General features: G+C 46.1%; 3 protein-coding genes across 4 annotated transcripts; all 3 read right to left on the bottom strand.

The window, feature by feature from the left end:
• Positions 1-5,410: 5,410 nt before the first annotated feature.
• On the bottom strand, positions 5,411-7,208 carry LOC109742225 (zinc finger C2H2 protein ECU02_0310). The gene is made up of 3 exons (XM_020301315.4): positions 6,895-7,208; positions 6,404-6,466; positions 5,411-5,776 (listed from the first exon to the last, which is right to left on the bottom strand). The coding sequence occupies exons 1-3, from the start codon at positions 7,101-7,103 to the stop codon at positions 5,674-5,676; spliced, it is 375 nt and encodes a 124-aa protein (XP_020156904.1). The 5' UTR covers positions 7,104-7,208; the 3' UTR covers positions 5,411-5,673.
• A 5,308-nt stretch (positions 7,209-12,516) lies between these two features.
• On the bottom strand, positions 12,517-17,050 carry LOC109742221 (protein OPAQUE10). 2 transcript variants are annotated; one of them, XM_020301310.4, is made up of 8 exons: positions 16,288-17,050; positions 14,998-15,089; positions 14,404-14,554; positions 14,135-14,266; positions 13,866-14,000; positions 13,228-13,761; positions 12,965-13,119; positions 12,517-12,880 (listed from the first exon to the last, which is right to left on the bottom strand). In XM_020301310.4, exons 1-8 carry the CDS (start codon positions 16,411-16,413, stop codon positions 12,745-12,747), a joined length of 1,461 nt encoding a protein of 486 aa, XP_020156899.1. In that variant the 5' UTR covers positions 16,414-17,050; the 3' UTR covers positions 12,517-12,744. The 2 variants fall into 2 exon arrangements, with proteins under 2 accessions (XP_020156899.1, XP_073352212.1); XM_073496111.1 differs by having other exon boundaries at positions 14,998-15,439; positions 15,566-17,002.
• A 594-nt stretch (positions 17,051-17,644) lies between these two features.
• Positions 17,645-24,236, bottom strand: LOC109742220 (mitogen-activated protein kinase kinase kinase 1). The gene is made up of 9 exons (XM_020301309.4): positions 22,668-24,236; positions 21,743-21,827; positions 21,586-21,648; positions 21,295-21,452; positions 19,347-19,422; positions 19,206-19,265; positions 18,968-19,075; positions 18,087-18,353; positions 17,645-17,959 (listed from the first exon to the last, which is right to left on the bottom strand). Exons 1-8 carry the CDS (start codon positions 23,918-23,920, stop codon positions 18,147-18,149), a joined length of 2,010 nt encoding a protein of 669 aa, XP_020156898.1. The 5' UTR covers positions 23,921-24,236; the 3' UTR covers positions 17,645-17,959; positions 18,087-18,146.
• Positions 24,237-25,225: the final 989 nt, after the last annotated feature.

Below are 25,225 nucleotides of genomic sequence, written 5' to 3' on the forward strand. Positions count from 1 at the left end.
CGAAACAACGAACCTTCGCAACGGTGCACAGTTAGGGTGAACACTTTCTTGAAATTATTATAAGGGATCATCCTACTTGCTACCGTCGTTCTAAGCAAATAAGATGCAAAAACATGATAAACATCACATGCAATCAAATAGTGACATGATATGGCCAATATCATTATGCTCCTTTGATCTCCATCTTCGGGGCACCATGATCATCTTCGTCACCGGCATGACACCATGATCTCCATCATCATGATCTCCATCATTGTGTCTTCATGAAGTCGTCACGCCAACGATTACTTCTACTTCTATGGCTAACGCGTTTAGCAACAAAGTAAAGTAATTTACATGGCGTTATTCAATGACACGCAGGTCATACAAAATAATAAAGACAACTCCTATGGCTCCTGCCGGTTGTCATACTCATCGACATGCAAGTCGTGATTCCTATTACAAGAATATGATCAATCTCATACATCACATATATCATTCATCACATCTTCTGGCCATATCACATCACATAGCACTTGCTGCAAAAACAAGTTAGACGTCCTCTAATTGTTGTTGCAAGTTTTTACGTGGTTTGTAGGTTTCTAGCAAGAACGTTTCTTACCTACGTATGACCACAACGTGATTTGCCAATTTCTATTTACCCTTCATAAGGACCCTTTTCATCGAATCCGTTCCGACTAAAGTAGGAGAGACAGACACCCGCTAGCCACCTTATGCATCTAGTGCATGTCAGTCGGTGGAACCTGTCTCACGTAAGTGTATGTGTAAGGTCGGTCCGGGCCGCTTCATCCTACAATTCCGCCGAAACAAGAAAAGACTAGTAGCGGCAAGAAGAATTGGCAAACTCAACGCCCACAACTCCTTTGTGTTCTACTCGTAGATAGTAACTACGCATAGGCCTGGCTCATGATGCCACTGTTGGGAATCGTAGCATAATTTTAAAATTTTCCTACGCTCACCAAGATGCATCTATGGAGTGTACTAGCAACGAGGGGAAAGGAGTGAATCTACATACCCTTGTAGATCACGAGCGGAAGCGTTCCAATGAACGTGGATGACGGAGTCGTACTCGCCGTGATCCAAATCACCGATGACCGAGTGCCGAACGGACGGCACCTCCGCGTTCAACACACGTACGGTGCAGCGACGTCTCCTCCTTCTTGATCCAGCAAGGGGGAAGGAGAGGTTGATGGAGATCCAACAGCACGACGGCGTGGTGGTGGATGTACCGGGTCTCCGGCAGGGCTTCGCCAAGCTTCTGCGAGAGAGAGAGAGGTGTTGCATGGGAGGAGGGAGGCGCCCAAGGCTGTAGTGTGCTGCCCTCCCTCCCCCCCCCCTTTATATAGGCCCCCTGGGGGGCGCCGGCCCAGGGAGATGGGATCTCCAAGGGGGGGCGGCGGCCAAAGGGGGGGAAGGGGTGCCTTGCCCCCCAAGGCAAGGGGGAAGCTCCTCCCCCTAGGGTTCCCAACCCTAGGCGCATGGGGGGAGGCCCAAGGGGGGCGCCCCAGCCCACAAAGGGCTGGTTCCCTTCCACTTTCAGCCCACGGGGCCCTCCGGGATAGGTGGCCCCACCCGGTGGACCCCCGGGACCCTTCCGGTGGTCCCGGTACAATACCGGTAACCCCCGAAACTTTCCCGGTGGCCGAAACTTGACTTCCTATATATAATTCTTCACCTCCGGACCATTCCGGAACCTCTCATGACGTCCGGGATCTCATCCGGGACTCCAAACAACTTTCGGGTTTCCGCATACATATATCTCTACAACCCTAGCGTCACCGGACCTTAAGTGTGTAGACCCTACGGGTTTGGGAGACATGCAGACATGACCGAGACGCCTCTCCGGTCAATAACCAACAGCGGGATCTGGATACCCATGTTGGCTCCCACATGTTCCACGATGATCTCATCGGATGAACCACGGTGTCGAGGATTCAATCAATCCGTATGCAATTCCCTTTGTCAATCGGTATGTTACTTGCCCGAGATTCGATCGTCGGTATCCCAATACCTTGTTCAATCTCGTTACCGGCAAGTCTCTTTACTCGTACCGCAATGCATGATCCCGTGACTAACGCCTTAGTCACATTGAGCTCATTATGATGATGCATTACTGAGTGGGCCCAGAGATACCTCTCCGTCACACGGAGTGACAAATCCCAGTCTCGATCCGTGCCAACCCAACAGACACTTTCGGAGATACCCGTAGTGCACCTTTATAGTCACCCAATTACGTTGTGACGTTTGGCACACCCAAAGCACTCCTACGGTGTCCGGGAGTTGCACGATCTCATGGTCTAAGGAAAAGATACTTGACATTGGAAAAGCTCTAGCAAACGAAACTACACGATCTTTTATGCTATGCTTAGGATTGGGTCTTGTCCATCACATCATTCTCCTAATGATGTGATCCCGTTATCAATGACATCCAATGTCCATAGTCAGGAAACCATGACTATCTGTTGATCAACGAGCTAGTCAACTAGAGGCTTACTAGGGACACGTTGTGGTCTATGTATTCACACATGTATTACGATTTCCGGACAATACAATTATAGCATGAATAATAGACAATTACCATGAACAAAGAAATATAATAATAACCATTTATTATTGCCTCTAGGGCATATTTCCAACACTCCGGCGGAGCTGTTCTGTCAGGGAAACTTCCCTCCCGGAAGGGGAAATCGAAGCCATCGTCATCACCAACGATCCTCTCGTCAAGAGGGGGTCAATCTCCATCAACATCTTCACCAGCACCATCTCCTCTCAAACCCTAGTTCATCTCTTGTATCCGATCTTTATCTCAAAACCTCATATTGGTACCTGTGGGTTGCTAGTACTGTTGATTACTCCTTGTAGTTGATGCTAGTTGGTTTATTCGGTGGAAGATCATATGTTCAGATCCTTAATGATAATTAATACTCCTCTGATTATGAACATGAATATGCTTTGTGAGTAGTTACGTTTGTTCCTGAGGACATGGAAGAAGTCTTGTTATAAGTAATCATGTGAATTTGGTATCCGTTCGGTATTTTGATGAGATGTTTGTTGTCTTTCCTCTAGTGGTGTTATGTGAACATCGACTACATGACACTTCACCATTATTTGGGTCTAGGGGAAGGCATTGGGAAGTAATAAGTAGATGATGGATTGCTAGAGTGACAGAAGGTTAAACCCTAGTTTATGCGTTGCTTTGTAAGGGGCTGATTTGCATCCATATGTTTCATGCTATGGTTAGATTTATCTTAATTCTTCTTTCGTAGTTGCGGATGCTTGCGAGTGGGGTTAATCATAAGTGGGAGGCTTGTCCAAGGAAGGGCAGCATCCAAGCACCGGTCCACCCACATATCAAATTATCAAAGTAACGAGCGTGAATCATATGAGCATGATGAAAACTAACTTGACAACAATTCCCATGTGTCCTCGGGAGCGCTTTGCTTTATATAAGAGTTTGTCCAGGCTTGTCCTTTGCTACAAAAAGGATTGGGCCACCTTGGTGCACCTTGTTTACTTTTGTTACTTGTTACCCGTTACGAATTATCTCAGCATACAACTATCTGTTACCGATAATTTCAGTGCTTGCAGAGAATACCTTGTTGAAAACTGCTTGTCATTTCCTTCTGCTCCTCGTTGGGTTCAACACTCTTACTTATCGAAAGGACTACGATAGATCCCCTATACTTGTGGGTCATCATTGGTCCATGACCACCTTAATAGGCAGCGGCCGTTGTTCCGGGGCTCGATCCCGGGGCACATTCCGGCGTTGAATCACAACCGAGAGAGCGGTCATTTCCTTCTTTGGAAGGACTACTTTGACACAACCAACTCGCTATTCAAATATCGGAAATTCCGGCGGCGTTTCCGTATGGCTAGGCATGTTTTCAACCGTATTAGAGAGGGGGTGGTTGGATACGATAATTATTTCAAGTGCAAAGAAGATGCCCTTGGAAAGATTGGCTTCTCATCTTATCAGAAATGCACTGCAGCCATCCGGATGCTTGCATACGGAATGCCCAGTGATCTCATTAATGAGTACGTGCGTACGAGCGAGTCTACGTGCCTATAGTCTATATACAGGTTCTACAAGACTGTGATTGCTGTGTTTGGTGCTAAGTACTTGAGAGAGCCGACTGCTGAAGATACAACCCGCTTGTTGGCGATGAATGCCAGCAGGGGCTTTTCAGGGATGCTTGGCAGCATAGACTGCATGCACTGGGAGTGGAAGAACTGCTCTTCTGCTTGGCAAGGGCAGTATAGGGGCTATGTCAGGGCTTGCACTGTCATACTTGAGGCAATGGCCTCACAAGATCTCTGGATCTGGCACTCTTTCTTTGGCATGGTCGGGTCGCACAATGATATCAACGTGCTTCAATGCTCGCCGGTCAATGTTAACATCAGCGGCCACAACTACAACAAAGGTTACTACCTAGGTGACGGTATCTATCCTCAGTGGACCACTATTGTGAAGACAATCTCCAACCCTGTCGGTGAGAAGAGGAAGAGATTTGCTCAAGAGCAAGAGAGTGCTAGGAAGGATGTGGGAGCATGCGTTTGGTGTGCTTCAATCTCGATGGGACATCGTTTGGTATCCTGCTAGAACTTGAAGCACTAAGAAGTTGTGGGAGGTGATGACTGCTTGTGTGATCATGCATAATATGATCGTAGAGGATGAGCGCTTGAAATGTATTTATAATCAAGGGTTTCAATTTCAGGATGAGAATATTGTGCGTGAGCATGGAGGCGCGACAACGTTTACACACCTCACTCAATTTCATCATGAAATGCGTGATTGAGAAACTCACATGCAGCTGCAAAATGATTTGGTTGAGCATATGTGAGCTCATGTTGACAACCAATAGATGTATCTTTTTTTAATGTATTTGAGATAATTTAATTTTTATTCGGCTGGTAAACTATGCTAAATTTATTTGGTTATGAAACTATGTTATTTTTGTTTGCTTGTAGAACTATGTAAAATTTGTGTATATTTGTTCAAAAACACCACGCAAGCAAATATGGGTCAGCACATTAAACGCACTGCCGACCCAAATTATAAACAAGACGGATGACCCAAACAGACAAAAAACAAACAAAATCATACAGATTATAAATAAGACGGACGACCCAAACGGATAAAAAGCAGACAAAATCGCCCGTCCTTTTGGGTCGACGAGAGTTGGAGTTGTTCTAATTGCACCGCCCCGCCAGAACAATGGACCTATGAAATGCAGTGGCACTGCCTGCTGCCAGGGCAACGAGCTACACGCATATATCGATAACCCCAGAGATCTGTAATATATCGATAACCCAAGAGATCTTTACAGAAAAGGAGGGCCTACTACAATTTGCACTTGTCTGCTGACAGCACACAGAAATTAACCTAACCGATAAAGGGCCCACAGATAGCTTGTATTCAAGCTGATGAGAATACCACTATGGAGTTCCAATTCATAGTACATAATCTGCTGCTAAATCATTGACATTTTGTCCCAGACGCAGATAGGTAACTCGTTCTCAATGTAGATAAAAGCTGGCAAGCATGAGGCAGACACAGAAATATATAATCCTAACCTCTTCGACCGAAGCGACTATTTGCATGTTACAAATCAAGCAAAGTTGGTACAGATGTATAGCAACAGCAATAAAAACATCAAACAACGATCACAAAGTTCAGGAAGACATGAGCTTCAAGCCGTTGTCCGGCATTCCCATTCCACCAGCGAGATCGGCATCTATTTGCGTGTGTGGGGCTGGTCCAGACAACTGCTTGACCCTACATGAATCAAAAGGTAGTCATTAGATAGGAGACTTCACACATCAAGATCTTTCTACAGCTTCGTATGTTCCTTTCAAGCTCAAGTTATGCGGGACTGAATTAAAGGTCTTTCATCAGGCTAAAATTCTTTAGAAACAATGGCCAATGTTCTTGCTTCTTAGCAACTGGATTACATTCACACAACTAAGTTGGCTCTTGAACATTAAAACTTACACACGATTCAAATAAACAGTTACTTCAAAACACTGCGTGAGAGAATTTAGAGCAGAGTCTCCTCTGTTCAGCTATAGCATCATGCAACACAGTGCATGTATTATAGGTTTCTCTTGATTGATGGGCAGTCACAAACAAAGTGCATGTCATGAGAGAGGAAAGGCTCATATGCAAGTGTCCTGCACAGGAGACATGGCTGTGGGATGTGCTAGGTTTTGTCACACTGGGCCAATGTATTGCTATTTAAATTATCACCAGCATATTTAAATTATCTCTCCAAATCTGATCCTCAGATTGGTACTGGATACGGATACAGGCATCGACGCAAGTGCACCAGCTCAGGGAGTTCTGGTGCATCATATAACACTGAACATAAGCTTTAATAAGTTGACTCAGAACAAGGGGAATCACCTTTTCTTGTGGCGCTTTGAGCGGTAGTGATCCTCCTTCACGGTCTCATCCGCGAAGTACCGACTGCAGCCACCACCAGAACATGTAGTATAAATAATCAGAAGGAAATAGAGTTGCATTGCTGTACGAGAAACTGAGAAATGAAGCTCCTCACAGGCACAGAACATATCATTGTGTGATACAGTGATTCACAAGTACAGTTGCCTACCTACCCATCTTGATTCAGTTAAGGCACTGTCAAAACAACCTATAGATCCCCAAGTATTCAGACACAGATATTACAGCTTCCTGTAGCATATATGCAGCAACATACTAGAACATGTGCAATTTATCACATCCTAATTGACCCAAAAACGCCCTACTATGTCTGTAACAGCATCTAAATAGGACCATCAAGAACATCACACTAGCACCACAAAAGGACGACATGATGCTTTAATCCGATATACATGGAGGAAATCGAAGCAGAGTGGTGGAGTTGGGAGGCATACTCGCAGTGGAGGCAGTAGAACTGGCCCATGCCGGGGAGGTCCTCGTCGACGGGAAGCGCCTTGCCCTCGGAATCCTTGCCCTGGTCGGCCAGCTTGACGAGCTCGTCGTAGACGGCGTCGTCGGCTTTGACGAGGAACTTGCCGCGGCGCACCTGCTTGCAGTTGAGACGGCGCTTTTTGACCTTGCGGTGCGGGCACTTGCCTCCCATCTGAGCCTGCTCGCGGTCGTCGGCGGCGGCGGCTAGGGTTTCGGCTCCGAGGGGAAACGAACCCTGGAGAGCGGAAGTATGGAGAGAGGAGGAGGACGGGAGGAGAGAGAGGGTTTGGTATAGGCTTGAGCTTGACTGGGCCGAGCGTGAATCCGGTTATCGCCAATGGTCTGCACAAATGAGAAGCCCAGTTCCCCAAGGAAGAGCTGCGCGCAGTTGCATTTTTCTAACCGTCCGATCGGGCCCAATTCTATTCTCCATGACGTGGGGAAGAAACGCGAGAGTTGTCCTGCTATATGGGCCAGCCTATTCCGTCCCACCGGTTGAACCTTCTCTAAACCATTTTTTCCTTTTTTTCTCTGTTAGTTTCTTTATTTAATTTTTGGTTTTCGTTCTTCTTCATTTCATTTTTCTTATTTTTTTTAGTTTTCAATTTTTTGAATATTTTATGAAAAATCAAATATTTTTTGAAATGTGGAAAGATTTTTAAAATTTTGGAACATTTTTTGAAATCCTAGAATATTTTTAAAATCTAGAAACATTTTTAAAATTCATAAAATAAATAAATTCGGAACATATTTTCAAATCTGATTAATATTTTTTTGAGAGGAAATCTGATTAATATTGTTCAAATTCATGAACATTTTTTAAAATCTGGGAACTCTTTTCAAAATTTGGAACATTTTTTGAAATCCCAAACACTTTTTTTGAATTTTGGGGACATTTTTTTGAAATTAAATCATAAAAAAAACAGGGGCACCCCAACTCGCGCATGGGCTAACGGAGTAGAATCCGGCAGACCCCTCGATGATGGAGTGATGCGGCTAGCCAGAAAGAGCAAAGGGGAAATAGCAGAACATATTACCCAGGTACATGCCCTCACAAGGAACATGTAAAAACTTTTGAAGTCTTTATGCAATGCCAAGAGTTAGCTTTTTGCTGGTTTCATTATTTTGTTGTCCCTTTGCGTTTTGCCTTCTGCTTTGAATTTGGTTTAATGCCGACTAGCCTTAGTTTTGGCTCCCGTCAGACGGACAACATGGTTGTGGTTGCATCACTTTTGATAGAATTCGGCAAGAATTCCATCTACTCCATGAGTCCAATTATTGACCATCTTATAAAAAGCAAACCTAATATGTTGCTTAGTAAAAGGCTCGCCAACTCAGCATTGTCCAACTCGTTTAACTTCTAATTCATTTCCCCACTCTTCATCATGTAGTCTCAAATTATTGGTTTCAATACGACCAAATAGAGACTTGTAAAATATCAGTAGCATGAGCGAGAATCTGCTCAGTCCCTTGTTGTCGGGAATCGTAGCATAATTTAAAATTTTTCTACGCTCACCAAGATGCATCTATGGAGTCTACTAGCAACGAGGGGAAAGGAGTGCATCTACATACCCTTATAGATCGCGAGCGGAAGCGTTCCAATGAACGTGGATGACGGAGTCGTACTCGCCGTGATCCAAATCACCGATGACCGAGTGCCGAACGGACGGCACCTCCGCGTTCAACACACGTACGGTGCAGCGACGTCTCCTCCTTCTTGATCCAGCAAGGGGGAAGGAGAAGTTGATGAAGATCCAGCAGCACGACGGCGTGGTGGTGGATGTAGCGGGTCTCGGCAGGGCTTTGCCAAGCTTCTGCGAGAGAGAGATGTGTTGCAGGGGAGGAGGGAGGCGCCCAAGGCTGTGTCTTGCTGCCCTCCCTCCCCCCTTTATATAGGCCCCCTGGGAGGGGCGCCGGCCCACGGAGATGGGATCTCCAAGGGGGGGCGGCAGCCAAAGGGGGGGAAGGGGTGCCTTGCCCCCCAAGGCAAGGGGGAAGCTCCCCCCTAGGGTTCCCAACCCTAGGCGCATGGGGGGAGGCCCAAGGGGGGCGCCCCAGCCCACTAAGGGCTGGTTCCCTTCCACTTTCAGCCCACGGGGCCCTCCGGGATAGGTGGCCCCACCCGGTGGACCCCCGGGACCCTTCCGGTGGTCCCGGTACAATACCGGTAACCCCCGAAACTTTTCCGGTGGCCGAAACTTGACTTCCTATATATAATTCTTCACCTCCGGACCATTCCGGAACCTCTCGTGACGTCCGGGATCTCATCCGGGACTCCGAACAACTTTCGGGTTTCCGCATACATATATCTCTACAACCCTAGCGTCACCGAACCTTAAGTGTGTAGACCCTACGGGTTCGGGAGACATGCAGACATGACCGAGACGCCTCTCCGGTCAATAACCAACAGCGGGATCTGGATACCCATGTTGGCTCCCACATGTTCCACGATGATCTCATCGGATGAACCACGGTGTCGAGGATTCAATCAATCCGTATGCAATTCCCTTTGTCAATTGGTATGTTACTTGCCCGAGATTCGATCGTCGGTATCCCAATACCTTGTTCAATCTCGTTACCGGCAAGTCTCTTTACTCGTACCGCAATGCATGATCCCGTGACTAACGCCTTAGTCACATTGAGCTCATTATGATGATGCATTACCGAGTGGGCCCAGAGATACCTCTCCGTCACACGGAGTGACAAATCCCAGTCTCGATCCGTGCCAACCCAACAGACACTTTCGGAGATACCCGTAGTGCACCTTTATAGTCACCCAGTTACGTTGTGACGTTTGGCACACCCAAAGCACTCCTACGGTATCCGGGAGTTGCACGATCTCATGGTCTAAGAAAAAGATACTTGACATTGGAAAAGCTCTAGCAAACGAAACTACACGATCTTTTATGCTATGCTTAGGATTGGGTCTTGTCCATCACATCATTCTCCTAATGATGTGATCCCGTTATCAATGACATCCAATGTCCATAGTCAGGAAACCATGACTATCTGTTGATCAACGAGCTAGTCAACTAGAGGCTTACTAGGGACACGTTGTGGTCTATGCATTCACACATGTATTACGATTTCCGGACAATACAATTATAGCATGAATAATAGACGATTATCATGAACAAAGAAATATAATAATAACTATTTATTATTGCCTCTAGGGCATATTTCCAACACCTGTAACATGTCATTGCCATTTTACAACTCTTTCTATTATTTGCACCAACACTAGTATCTCCATGCAGTAGCCATCTTTCACTGGATCTATTCTGCTAGTATTTTTCTTCTTCGTCATATATGTGAAACAAGGTACCCTCCACAAAACCTTTTCTTGTGTATTATTCCTCGGACAAAGGTTGAATTTCCTCTAACATTTCTGGATTTTCCAATTCTGCCAATCACTATTTTTTCCGTTTGAGCATATTACCTCTAACATTAATCCCCAAACCTTTTTTCATTTTCAGCAACTCTATGTGGTGTTGGTTGGTTGTGGAGTTCCCACCTCTCCAACGCTGACTAGCTCCCCTCGAAGGTAGTGACCAGTGGGATACATCTCACTGTTTTCGGTTATCCCTAATCCTAGCTCATTTACTTGTTATTACTTTGGTCCCTTGACCTTGCAAGCATCATGTGGGTTATTTATCTTTCCTTAGTATTGTTAGGCTCACATTTCATAAGACTAACTTGCTAATAATTCAAATAAAAATTGTAGATTACCTATTAACACCCCCTCAATGTCCATCTTGATCATTTCAATAGGACACAAATGATAGCGAGAATAAATGAGTAGATTCACTAACCACTAATGGTAGTTCTAATCATGATCACAACGTTTTGGTTTGTAACAAGGTGCATATTCCCTATGTGGGCAGGCCCAAATGCAAGATCCCATGTTCCCAATCGGTAAACAGTGCCGAACTCTGAATTTATTTTACAGGATATGTCAACTAAATTTGTTTTATATTTAAGTCGATGGTATTAATCACATAATCTGCTCACAATTCTCTCTACCCTTTAATAACCATCCACTTCATGCGTTCAGAAACAAATTGTTCTTTCCTCCTCGCTCATGTGACCTAGGAGCAGGCAGTGTCTTATGTTCCCCAACTCCCCGATAGGCACAAGCACCCCCCCCCCTCCATTTGTCACCCCGGGGATGGGAGGGGGAGAGGGCCGCGCAGGGCTTCGGTCTAATGGTGGTAGTATTATAAATAAATTTAGATTTGTCTCCGGTTGGCGGTGGCAAGACGATGGCCTCGTCGTCGACGTGGAATAAGGTCTCCCCGCCTCGTCCTTGTTCCGGTGGTGCTTCCTTGCATCATCGGGAGGCATGTGAGGATCATGCGCCCTCATATCTAGTTCTCGGGGTCTGTTTTTTCTTCTTCTATGGGTTTGTCTCGATGGCACTGTTCTGCGAAGCAGACAACATGGCCATGTGTTTTGTTTCTCGGACTCTACTACGAAGGTTGGCCAACCTCGGCCTGATCGGTGTGAGATTTGTGCTCCACGACTCCGCTTGGCCAAACCTTTGGATCGCCAAGCATATCAGGTGCAATAACTTTTTACTCGTCCTTGAATGATAAGGTGTCTTATAGTAGGAAGCTGAGGCGTCTTACATGCCCTTTCCGATGTTCTCTTTTTTGAGGCAGTAATTTGCTATGTAGATCATGGCTGGCGCGGTCTTCTGATATACATTGACGACTTACCGGCTACTGCTTCTACAAGTTTTTGGGTTTCAACAAGTTTGCTCTGTTGAGACAAAGACCAAGAGCCGGCAATGAGCTTTGCTCACAGAATACTGTCGATGGATGTAGGAGGAAGAAAATTTTGGCACCCCTAAAGATTAGGAGGTATTTTTCAATTTCTATGTAGGTATTTTCATAAGGCCATGTGCTACCAGTGCAGATTTTTGGAACATGGGTGTAGGCGCACTCGACTAGGCAATTTTTTTTTTTTGAAAAAATGGAAAAAAAATGTGGAACTTTGTCGGAACAAGCGTTTTCTTGTGTATCACTCACATGTAAAGTTTCGCGACAAAGTGACTTCCGTAGTATTGTAGGCGAAAAAGACAAAATTGCAACCACAAATGTGTGAATGGTAAGCTTAATATGTTGCCGGTTTTGTTTGTATTTGTTCCGAATACCACCGAAGTTATTTTGTCGCGAAACTTTAGACGTGAGGTACACTAAACAATGCTTGTTTCGACAAAGTTTCACTTTTTTTACTATTTTTAATTATTATTTTTGAAATTCAGGTGCGCCTAGACCCATGTTCCATGTTCCGTTGTGTATTTTGGCATGTGCTACTTAATATATAATACATGGCTGTTGCCCTTTTCCCAAAAGGAAAATCTCTATACCCTCTATACAAATCAACACCGACACATCACACAGCTCAAGATGTCAACATAGACATAATAAAAACTCACACGACTCAGAATTGGCAAAACCATATTAATCTGCTGGGAAAAATAGCCACTATAACAAGAAAAGTTGGTTAACCAAACAAGAAAGTAGGCAAAAGCTAGTTCAAAAAAGTTGGACATATTTCACCTCCATGACGCAGCCTGAAGCTAGTAGAAAGTTGCTCTGAATTATGAACAGTGATAAATCACCTATACAATTCTTTACACGGAAAGAACGGTAATATATATCGCATTTAACTTTAGGTCACTTGACGCAGCTCTATAACCAAATTAGGATACAGCTGGTATGTAACGCTCCATAAGTCCAGTACATATGAATTTACATCATAGACATAACCTTCCAAATTGTGCCCGATTATTCGGCATGTCCGTCCTGTCAAACCTTGAGCCATCCGCCTGGATATACCTCGGTTGTCTTTCCGTTTTCGACTTTCTTCGCCCTTGAGTCGCTCTGAATTGTTTTTTCAGAAAGTGAAGGCAAAATTGTTGTAAAGCTTATCCCCTTGCTCCTCCTGCAGCATTGATAGACGGTTTCAGAAGATCTATTAATGTCCTACACGTCAGATTACTGTCTAATGCTCACAATGATCCCATACCTGAGATGAGCTACAAAGAACACTGCGCCAATGAGCGTGATCCCTCCAGCAACTGACTTCAGCACCCCATTCCCAGATTTTGGAGCATCGTTCCCTGTGCCCTGAGCATTGCTGTTGTTTTCAGTTGTATCCAGTTTGTCGGATTTGCAAGCTTCCTGGATTAGCAAAGTCAAGATAAATGTTATTGTTCTGTTGTGGTAGTCCAGACAAAAAGAAATAACAATAAGAGTAGCATCCAAAATGCTTGGCATATCAGGAAATACCATGTGATCCTTAGTCCTTGCGCTATCATCTTTTTCTGGGTGATCAGTGAATATTTTCCCATTTCCCTGAACAGAATCATGTGAAGGTTCGGCGTGTCCATCATGAATCCTTTCGGACACTTTGACAGGAGGACCGTTCAAATCATTCTTGCAACTGTCGGAAGCTAAATAACTGTTTATGGAGTCTGACTCTTCTGAGCTTAGCGAACATTTATTTGTTCTAGTTGTTGAACACCGATCTGTTGGTGAGAGTAGGTTCTCATGAAAAGGAGTTGAATTCGTAGTATCAGCATCCATAACACCAGCGTCAAGTGATCCCGCTGATTCGGCTAGCGACTTCTCTTCGGGCATTTCATGCCCACTGTCTCCATAGCCTTCTCTTTCTTCCTTGGGGGCATCACCCAACTGCAAAAGCTCGGAAAGTTTGTCGTCATCAAGAGAATCCTGAGGCCCTAGCACAAAGAGACTGCTCTCTGCTTCATCAGAGTCATAATGTCGGTCGCTTTGTTCATCACTCTGTCCTTCAAATATGCTCTGTGGAAAATAGGGATTGAAAGGAATAATATTGATCAGTCGGCAAGAACATGCAAAGAAAACTGAAACAATTGTTACAAAGAGTTTGCCAGCTAATGTGGTACTTTAGAAATGGCATGCGGACTGTGCCCACTCGAACAAGATGAACTGCATTGTGGCTGCTCCAAGCTTCTGCGGATGCCTCCAACAATATAGTTGGGCATGGCTATTGTGTGGGTTACAACATCAAAATCAGGCACCTGTCACCAGGGAGCAGAAACACTTGTTTTAGAATTACAGTGTTTATTGGTCAATGAAAATTTGACCAAAATGTTTTTATTTTGCAGAAAGAAAGTCATTGTTGAAATGGGTTGCATTCAAATCCAGGACTTACGTTTAGCTGCATCATCCCAGCCTTTTTAGACAGTGAACGTATGCACATGCAGACTTTCCGAACATTTCTTTTCTCGACCACATCAGAAGGGGTAAACAAATCAATTCCAGCTAATCCAAGGGTTTGGCATACCTAGAAAGAAAAAAAATATGATAAGCTGCCCTTTCAAAAAAAATCAAGCCGATAAAGTGAAAATTAATGCACTTATAAATTGAAAATAAAGATAACGACTTGCTAAACTGCTAGGAGTAACATTAAATTATTAATACCTTTAGAAACGAGTCTACTTTTGGATAGGGCGTATATTTCCCATTGCTTTTACCAAAAGATGGTCTCTCATAAATATATACTTTTGATTGCTTGAGTTGTTCTTTGTTCTTTCTGAGTAGCCTCTTCCATATTACTTTGGAAACTTGAAATCTGTCGGCATAAAAAGCAGAATGTATCAAAGAAAAATTAGGAAAAGCTAAGGAAATAAAAAATGTCTCAGAACATGTGACTACTTTGATTAATATTGCCCATAAAATTAAGGTAAAGGATTGGGCAGTGTTAAGCATTATTTTTCTGAACAGTTGGCTCATAATGTAGACAGAAGCTCACACTTGTAAAGAACCAAAGTTGCCTATTAGGCATTATTAGCTAAAGCATATCATTCACTGCAACCCAAGATCTCTTAGTTGCACATTACATAAAAGGAAATTCATACAAAAACCTACTCCCTCTATAAAGAAATATAAGAGCATTTAGATCACTAAAGTAGTGATCTAAACGCTCTTATATTTTTTACAGAGGGAGTACGAAGTAACACCAAGTAGTAGGATTGCATGCTAGAGAAGTAGAAAGTGACGATGAATGGATCTTACAGCAATTCCCCGTCACCTAGAAGGTCTGCTACCAAAATGTCTTCATCAAACCTAACATGGAGAACTTCGCCAAGCCAGATTTTTGTTTGTTTCTGAAACGAACACATAAATAAAAAGGGAAGCCAAAAAAATAAAAACAATTGTCAACACAAAGTCAAAATGATAATATATAGTATATATAAGCACAATAGAAGATATTCTGATGTACAGAAGCAGGATAGTGACAGAAAAAAAGGTGGTTAGTGCAGAGGTATATGTATAACCAACAAGAAAAGTATTTTCAGTACAGGATATCAAACAGACAAAAAGATGTGCTGGTAAGCATCTGCACTTCAAGAGGATACATAAAAGAACAGAATGAAAGAACATTTTTTATTTTGCGAAAACAGAATGAAGAACTGCACTACACTCTACACTACTCCTTCCATTCCTAAATATAAGTCTTTTTAGAGATTTCAATGCGGACTACATACGGAGCAAAATAAGTGAATCTACACTCTAAAGTATGTCTGTATACATCCGTATGTAGTTCATATTGAAATCTCTGAAAAGACTTATATTTAGAAACGGAGGGAGTATTTCTTATATCCTATACAGCCTAAGTATTGGTAGTTACTAAGAATGTTTGCGGTTGAGTTTAGGATGCATACTTAGGTGTACATTTTGAAATGTTCTGTTGTATATACAGCGCAATACGATTGACATTCGTAGCAGAAGAAGTTAGCTAGTACAATACAGTTTTATCCAATGTTGACACATAATTGTATGAAAAAAAAATTAAAAAAAGTTCAACAGAATGCACAGCTCAACCTCATGTTTATGAGACACGGATTTGCTGTGCAAAATGCACACATCAACGTCTTGGGAAATTTCTATAGTAAATCGGACGTCCCATTGCAGCAGTTGGCAAGCACCGCATCCATGATCCATCCATCTCTTTCAAGTGCACGGATACGATCGACATCTCGGCGTTGATTATCTTATCACGTAGAACACGCCGTCGAATCAGAGTATCCTATCCTGAACATCTGGCGCGGCAGATCGCCAGGCCAGACCGTACGCGCACGTAGAACGCGCGCGGGACCATCGGCGAGAAATCAGGGAACAGAGCCGGCCAGAAGAAACCCAGGGCGCGACGCCGGCCGGCCGGGCGGCATTCACGCGCTCGGGCTCCGGTACGCCGGGAACTCGGCGCTGCCGTTGTGGGTGCGCCGAGAGAGCGGGGCAGGCCTCACTCACTGTTCCATTGGGAGGCGAGGGAGAAGATGAAGGTGGTTTCGACTGACTGACCTGCAGGAAGGCGTCGTCGAGCTGGCGGAAGCTGGACGCGGGCGAGGCCTTGTCCACGCGCACCACCCCCGTCCCCGTCCCCGGCGCCGGCGCCGTCCCGTGCTGCTGCGGCTGCGCCCTCCTCATGGCGATGGCGATGGTGCGGCGCGTCCCTCGAGGTGTCGAGGTCCTCCGCCCGAGGCCTCTCGGTCTGGCTGCCGCTGCTGCTACTTGCTTGCTTCAGCGGCGGTGGAGTGCGCGGCGATGCGGGCGGGTGCGGGGGGCGGCCACGCGGTGACCGCGTGTCGCGCGCTGCGCCGGAATAAGCGCGGCCGGTACGGTACGAGACCCCCGCGCGCTAATTACTACTGCCACTGGCACCGCTCGCCTTTTCTATTGCAATCCCGCGCGCGTGATGCGCGCGCCCATCGCTGGGATTTCGCTCGGTTTGCCGTGCGTGCGGCGGCCAGCCAGAGCCAAAGCCAGGTGTGTGCGCGTGTGTGCAACGTGCCGACGCCGAGAGGAGGGGTTTTGATTTCCGGGCCAGGGCCAGGGCCGGGTCTGGGGCTTAGCGGCGCTGCTTGCCGTGTCGCCGTCTGGCGGGCTCGTCACGACTTACACGAGCAGGCGGGACAAAACCGGGAGACGGAGGAGACGGCGACGGGGCTGGCGCCGTGGGCGCCCAGTCCGCCATCCGTATCGTATGGCCAGGGGCCGTGGCTGCTGCGAGTAGCACACTCCAGAGTGCAGACTGGTAGACGACGTACAGGCACGGTGCTCACCCGTGTCCTGTGGTGCAGGAGACGGGTCCTCTGGGAGAAGAGGCTGCTTATCCATCTCGACCACGTACGGCCGCAGATAGCTGAAATCCAGTGGTGGCGTGAGCTTCATTGGGATCACTAGGAGTATTTCCTATCCCGTGTTACTACTACTTCCTCCGTCTGAAAAAACTTGTCCCAAACTTATCTCTCGAATGGATGTATCGCTTTTTCGGACGGAGAGACTACTTCGTATCGTATCATTGAAATGCAATTAGCATTTCAATCAAACTTTACTCCACAGTATTCAACGAATAGGGTAAAGCATACTCTACATACGGAAGGAATTAACCGATATACTAGTACTGTCTGCTGTTTAGTCAAACCACAATTATTTAGGGGCCGACCACCATGTGCAAGTTAATCATAGTAAAATCAAACGGGACCTCAGTCACATTCCAGTTTCCAGGGCAGGTAATCCAGGTAGCATCTCATTTGATGATCCGGTCAGCAAACAGAATGCGACCTGAAGGAACCTAATAAGATACACAGCAGTTGCTCCTGTTGATTGCGGGCAAGTGATAAACACCACAAAAATGCAAATTTCCCACTCGCTATAAGAAAAAAGAATGCTGCTATACCATGCGATATAATGCTCCGGTTGATTTAGGAGCAGCAAGCCATGGGGTAAAGAATAATAGCCAGTGGTCAAACATTTACAAAGCAGCAGATCAGGTCACCCTAGCAGCACTGCAGTTCCAACTCTCCTCCACTAAGTTGTACAACAAAATCTATTGAAACCTTCGCCTATGAAGAAAATCCACAAACAATCCAACAAACATGGTCAGTGCTCAACCTCACCCATCCTATTTGACTGCACATGCTCAACTACGTCCTCCTAAAGTATGGTCCCCCACGGTGGAGATCATGAAGATCTGCAAAACGATAGGCTATATTGAAAATGGAACAATGGTGTGCAGAACTGGCATTGACTAAATAAATGGGAAAGCTAAAATCTAGGATGCTTGTACATAATACGTTTGGCATAAGTAGATAGCTTACCAAATCAGGAGATGAGCCGTGGACCGTGGTTGCACAAACAGAGAAACCACACTATCACTGCTACGGCCTATTGATCGGAGGAGACAAAGAATCAAAAGAAGCTCGAAGTGGCCTGTTAACAAATGGGTGCGCCAAAAGTTGTGATGCGGAAGGTCGCTCGTCTGGATCGACTCGTACACACTGGCGTATGAAATCTTGAGCTTCTGTTGACAAGTAGCTGGGAATGGGAGGTTGTTCCCCTTTGCCAATCATAAAGAAGGCATTTGTCTACAAGAAGCAAAGAAGCATTAGTTGAGAGCCGACAATCAACACCAAGTAGGTTAAATTTCAACGAGTTATCCAGATTATCATTCAGAGAGAAGTACACTCCATAGAAATAATCACACGCACGTTTTTTAGAACCCAAATCATCAGACACAAATAACGTGCTGTTTTCACCGTACTAAAAAACTAGTCAAAAAAAAGTAACACAAAATTTTAAAGGCACAGGGTTATCATTGTTATATGTACCAAATATAAAAATTAGAATAGCTATTGCCTATATCTGATAAATGATTCAGGCTTGAAGGGGGGAAGGTGATGATTTCCCCATGTTCTGCCTCAGCAAGTGCATGGACAGTTCCCAAATCCCGAAATATCGATTTACTTAAAGAAAAAGGACAAGATCTGCTGGCATCCTACCGCATCTTTATTACAAAGTCACATAGCGAATCAGAGTTTTTCTGCAACTTAAGTATAACATTTTTCACACCCAAAAGTTCAATGCCCTAGACAACAAAGGTCTAACACGTAATAAAGTTAACGATGCAACATACTTAATTTTCTGTGTGCCAAGTCAATAACAGAGAACTAAAACATGTGAAGTTGAAAATATGACATACCCACTCGACATTAGGATATGGTATTTGGCGGGTTAGCATTTCCAACACAGTGCAGCCCAAGCTCCACATATCAGCTGCAGGCCCGTATGTTTTTCTAGGATTAACAACCTGAAAGTGGGAAGGTGCATTTAGAACTTGGGTGCTTATTAAAAGATACCACAAAAATTATTCCTCAAATATTGCCAAATAACATCAAAGTTGAATAGTTTGAATACTGCCATTAAAGTATGACTATTACCTCAGGTGCCATCCAATAAACACTTCCTTTGCATGATCTCAGCATATTAATTTTAGACATCTGAAATTAAAAGAAAGTACATATAAGACAATTTGCCATTTGAAGACATGCAAATAACCTCGGAGAAGAAACAAGGCTCACCTCCTTTGCCAAGCCAAAATCTGCAAGTTTTACCGATCCATTTGCATGAACCAATATATTGGCGCATTTGATATCTCTGAGTATAAAGAAATGTCTCAATTAATCAAAAATATTGTATGAAGGGAGGATTGATGATTATCCAAAGATTTGGCATCAATTTTATTGTAATTTAGGATTGGGCCCTCTAAACACTTGTAATTCTATGAATTAACATTTCACCATCTTTATTATTTTTCCTTTATCTTTTTGCTTCTTTTCCACCCATTTGAAATATCGACTTTGCCCTCTATAGCTATATGTCAATGCCTAGCATTTTACTTATAACATAAGAGCCTTTTCAGAAGAAGAGAAAAACAGGTCTTGAAGGTGTGGTTGCTGTCGTGCAGGTCAGCTTGGCCAATGGCCGGAGCAATGCTTTGTTGAGGCTGACAATCATGTTCATGTTGTAGCCAAGGGGGAAGAACTATGTGCTGCCACTACTACCAAGTGCAAAACCAAAGCATGTGGCAGGTGAGCAGGCCGTATTACCACTCCTCTGGTACTCGCCTTGCAGTTCTCAACGAGCACATGAGGGGGTCTATTAATTTGCTAGTAGTATGAATGTCCAGAAAAAGCTCATTTATTGGTCTAATCTTTGCTGAATAGGGTTAGGCAATTGTAGTGCACATGTGTGTGCGTATGCGCCTGCAGGCTTCAGGTGCTTAGGTATGTATGGTGAAACGCACTTGTGTATTTTTCAAAAATAATAAAGAACTTCATTTACGTAGAGGACAAAATTGGCATTTCAAGTGAGTTAAAGATGCAGGAAAAGAAATAAAGTGATCAAAATGCCAAATCGTAGAATTACGGGTGTTTAAAACGGCAAATTCTCTGAAATGTTAAAGTGGTGTATTATCAGTTTAGCCTTGTAGTAAATGGAAGCATCAAGAAATGACATATCCAATGCAAAACAGAAAGAGACAAAATGGGATGAAAAACAGACATCAAGCAGTCCCTGTATTTGACCAAGCCAGCAATGGTGCCTTTTCCAGGGTACCAGTCAGAGGGTCAAGTGTTTACTTGCTCTGATGTAGAGAATCCAAAATGATGATGGTGAGCGAATTACTTGCTCTGTTCCTAACAGGCTGTACCTCATCGATCATTGTTGTGTTCTTTGTTGACTTCACAATCCCAAACTACAGTACAGAGGATACCCATCTAAACCATGTAATGCACTGATTTTTTTTTAATAAATTATTAAAAAAATCGACTCCGCATCTCAACCTTCCACGTGACACAAAATGAACAAAAAGAAGGTAGAGCAAAAGAGCTTTATTTGCTTATGAACCAAAAGAACCCACTTAACCTCCAGTAGTCTATGCCTCTATGGTGGATGCCACCTTAAGAAGGTGGAGCAGGTACTAGCTTTTGGAAAGCGAACTTGCTCCCTATGTGCTATTCACATTATAAGTGCATGACGCATGAGATAAAAAACTCACTATTCAATACTAGAAAAGAGGTTCAAAGGACAAAATTTATTGGCTCATAAGCACTGATTATTTTCAAACTCCGCCTATGTCTTCTAGGCATAGCCGGTCCCAAGCCCGGGTAAAGGAGGAGGGTTGTGATAGGCTTGGCGAGCCAACGTAAAAACTAGCCAGTCCCATGGGTATGAAACCCATTTGAGCGAGAGTAGTACTAGGATGGATGACCTCCTGGGAAGTCCTCATGAAAGGGTTTCATATCTAAGGGTTGTGATAGGCTTGGCGAGCCAACGTAAAAACTAGCCAGTCCTATGGGTATGAAACCCATTTGGGCGAGAGTAGTACTAGGATGGGTGACCTCCTGGGAAGTCCTCGTGAAAGGGTTTCATATCTAGCCTACCCCAACTTGTTTGGGACAAAAGGCTTAGTAAGTAAGTAAGCACTGATTATTTTCAAGATAAATCATAAGAGAAGCAACATTATACCTGTGGACCACATTCCTCTCATGGAGATAAACCAATCCATTGAGAATTTGCCTTGTGTACGCAGAGACTTGTGAATCTCGCAGTTTATACTTTTGATAGAGGGATGAAAGAGAACCTTGTGTAACAAGCTCAATAAAAATGTAGAGTTTTGATTCTTCCTGCATTTAATATTCGAACATCATTATACACAAATAAATCAATTTTTGTATGTGACATAAGGATTGCTTAAACAAAAAAATAATCTAGAATCGCAATGCATAACCTAGGAACATCAAAAGGAGTGTGGAATACCTTGTCAGTTCCATAATACTGGACTATATTTTCATGTTCAAACTGACTAAGGAGAGCGATTTCCTAAGAAACAAAAAAACATAAAATCAGACAATGAAAATTGAAGAGTATAGCTTTAGAAGATGTACTCTGAGACAAATCAAGAGCAATAGTTAACCTGTTCAAGTGAAAGAATAGATTGCTGTGCATTGCTTCCTTGGTCAAGCAAAGATACTTCCTTAACAGCAAAGAACGCACCTTCACTGCAGAAATATTTGATAACAGACAGCATTGAAATATATTAAATGTTTATCAAATGGTACAGCTGAAACAAGTACACTTGGTCACTCCTCAGATAAAGGCATAAAGCAATCAGTAATCACTCTACTAGATCCCAGTCTGTGCAGATTATTGTGAGCTTTATGACATATGAATAATCATGGTCAGAACATGTACAGAAGCATGCCATCAGCAAATCAACATTTGTTGTACCAGACATGTTACTACGGCAGATGGCGGTAACACATCCAGACTGCAGTGATCTGCTGCCTCGCCTGGTTGCCCTAAATTAAAGAAATGGGCTTGATTGCACAACTCACTGTTCCTACCCGCAGAATATAGCAAGGTGTGTACATAATAAGTTTTGAAGGGCCAAAGTTAAGTGCATTCCATACTATATTCTAAATACACCATGTTCAAGTGTGTGAGGATTTTTTTTACGAAATTCAGCGACCAGTGTGTATCAGATCTGTTCTGAGCACCTCCACCCCAAACTAACACACACATACTTGCCCAAATAGATGTTTGATAACCTATCTGTAGAATGATATAGTGATGTGTACTTGTAAACTCTAGTACATGCTAAATGGTGTGGTGCTGCCCCTGTTATAGGGGCGGACGACGGCACAATGCGGCTGTTTGGACTAACTGAGCTTATCTGTAGATAAACTAACCATAACACAAGGTGAATAACAGGTTTACTTTCAAGTTATGCCTAAATTAGACAGAAGAGCCCAGTACCTCCTTGGACCGTTTATAGAAGTTAAAAACATATAAGGTGCATGAATGAACAATAAAATGCCAATAATAACATTGCTACTTACTCACTGATCCCCTCGTACACCATCCCGAATGAGCCACTTCCCAGAAGTGCACCACGCATCCATGACTTGATGTTCCGCTTGAACTTGCCATTCGGCGAGATGACGAACACGGCCTCTGTATTCGTGCTAGATGCATCATCATCATTTGTTGTCGACAATGAGGATGTCCCGGTGAACCCTTCAAAGGTCTCCCCTACCCTCCACCCTTTAAGCTCCCCCTCAAGCCCTGTCAATCCTTCATCGTTCTCCTCAGGATTATCCTCCTCTGTGTCTGACATGCGAGATGTTTCAACATGTCCATAGGCCATTCTCAGTTCACTATTCTCCTCCGTGGGAGCGAACGAGTTCACAATGTCCCAGGCCGATCCGCTCATGATCTCAGCCACAGACGACTGCCTCGCCGGAGGCGGTGCGAGCCCCGTGATCGGTGGAGGCGGGGAGAGCACTGGCGGCCGGACGCCCCGGATCCCGACCTCACCGCCGCCCCTTCTCGGCGAGAGAAGTGACAAGGCCACGATGGGCGCCGCAACAGCAACCGCACGGGTAGCTTTGGGGGATTCCTCCGGCGGCGCGATGATGGGTTCCTCCACCGAGTCAGTGGCAGTGGCGGTGGATGCGGAGGAGTGGATGGACTCCTCGGGAATGGGGTCGGGGAAGGAGTGAGGCGCGGGCCACGGGGCCTCGGGGGCGGAGACGGTGCGGACGACGGGGGCGGGCTCGTCCACGGGAGGAGCCGACGAGTCCGGGTCCGGGCGGGGGCGGGCGAGGAGGTCGGAGCTGGAGCGCGCCTTGCGGGCCTCCCAGGCGGCGACGGGGATGGCGAAGTCCTCCGGGCCCGACAGCCCCAGGCTGCGGCAGAGCTCGTCGACCTCCCCCTCCGCGCTGCCGTTGATGCGGAAGTCCGCGCCGCCGCCCCTGGCCACGAGGTCGAGCGAGCGCGTCGGCCGCGTCCCCGGCGAGCGCTCCGACGACGAGGTCGACCACGAGGCGGACACGGACGTCGTCGCCGCCGCCGCCGCCGCCGCCCCCGCCTCGTAGTCGATGTGCTTCGCCGCGTTGCGCCGCTCCAGCCGCGGGCTGCGTCCGCGGCTCCCGCTCCCGCTCCCACTCCCACTCCCGCTGCCGTGGCCGCTCCCCCCGCCGCCGCTGCGGCGGCTGCTGCCGGAGTCCATGGCGGCGGCGTCCCCGCCGACGCCGCGGCGGCCGGAGGAGGAGGCGGGCGAGGACTGCTTGCTACGGGCCCACGAGAACATCTGGATCCATATGCCGGACCGAGGCTGCTGCGCGGCGCCGAATTTGAGGCCCCGCGCCGCAGGATTTGGGGATTGGGGGGCTCCCGTCGCCGTCGGCCTCGGCGGCTTGCGGCTGCTTGCGGGGGAGGAGGAGGTGGCGTGCGCGCTCGCTGGCGCGCGGTGGGTAAATAATTTCCGACGCGGCCGGTCCCGCGGGTTCAATGCCAGGTGGGCCTGCGCCGTCGAGGGGCCCGCGGGCAGTCGCGTCGAGGTCGGGACGTCGGGCCTGCCGTGGTCTCTTTGGGGAAGGGGACGTCGGGGTGGCTGGACGCGGGTTGACTGCGACGACCGGCGGTGGATTGGCCGCGGTTACAAGGACGGGCGGACGGGGTCGATGCGGCTTACGGGTGGGTCCCACCAGTCAGCGGGAGACGCGAGCGGTGAAAACGTTGGCGTGGACGTGCGGCCAGTGCCCAGTGGTGTGAAAGCGCGCCGTCGCCGGTCCGTCCACCGGCTGTCAACGGCAGTGGCGCGCGCGCGGCGCACGGCGGTGGCCGGCGGCGCAGGCAACAGAAATACAGAATTCAAGGCCATCTGGGTCGGGCATCTGGGGACTATGGTACAGTAATTGCAAGCAAGTGGTGGTCATTTGTAGTAGTACAAGTTGCAAACCAAAACACAAAAGGCGAATCTCGATGGACGTTGCCACCTTTCTTAGAGAAAGAAAAAAATCGTGCTGCTTTTACAGTCTCAGTCTTGACAACTACTTCTACTTGACGAGCACTCCTCGATCGGAAATGTTGATTGCTGGATGGAGAAACGGTGTGAGATTATTTCTGTCTGGAAGAAGAATGTTGCGCCATTCGGGTGGATTGGTTTGATTAGCAGCTTTAGCGCTGGCCTCCCGCGTGAGACAGATCGGCTGAGCTTTACTAACTTTCTCCGGCGGCGTCCGGCCGTGTCTACGTGTGCGTGTGGCTCATGTGCTTCCAGCTCGACGGCGACGTGGGCGGGCGGCGCGCGCGCGCGTTCACACCCGTGGAAGTGGAAGTGGAAGTGGGAGCGCCGAGTGTGGATGACGCGGCTGGATGGCGGGATGCCGCGATGGTCACGGGCGGGATGCCTGCATACGTACGTACAGCTCGGGGTTGTTTTTGTTATTTTCCTTTTTTTTCCCCGAACGGTCGGCTTCTTCTGGTCCTGGCGGCTAAGCAGCATCGCGCCACCACGTGGCGAGTTATTCCTGCTTGCATTGAACTGAACAAGTTGTCCTACTTGGTGTACCGTAGGAGATTGCGGCGAAAGCAAACCGTAGGAGGAGGAGCC

This window comes from Aegilops tauschii, chromosome 4 (assembly GCF_002575655.3).
Source record: "Aegilops tauschii subsp. strangulata cultivar AL8/78 chromosome 4, Aet v6.0, whole genome shotgun sequence".
Classification (NCBI taxonomy): Eukaryota; Viridiplantae; Streptophyta; class Magnoliopsida; order Poales; family Poaceae; genus Aegilops; species Aegilops tauschii.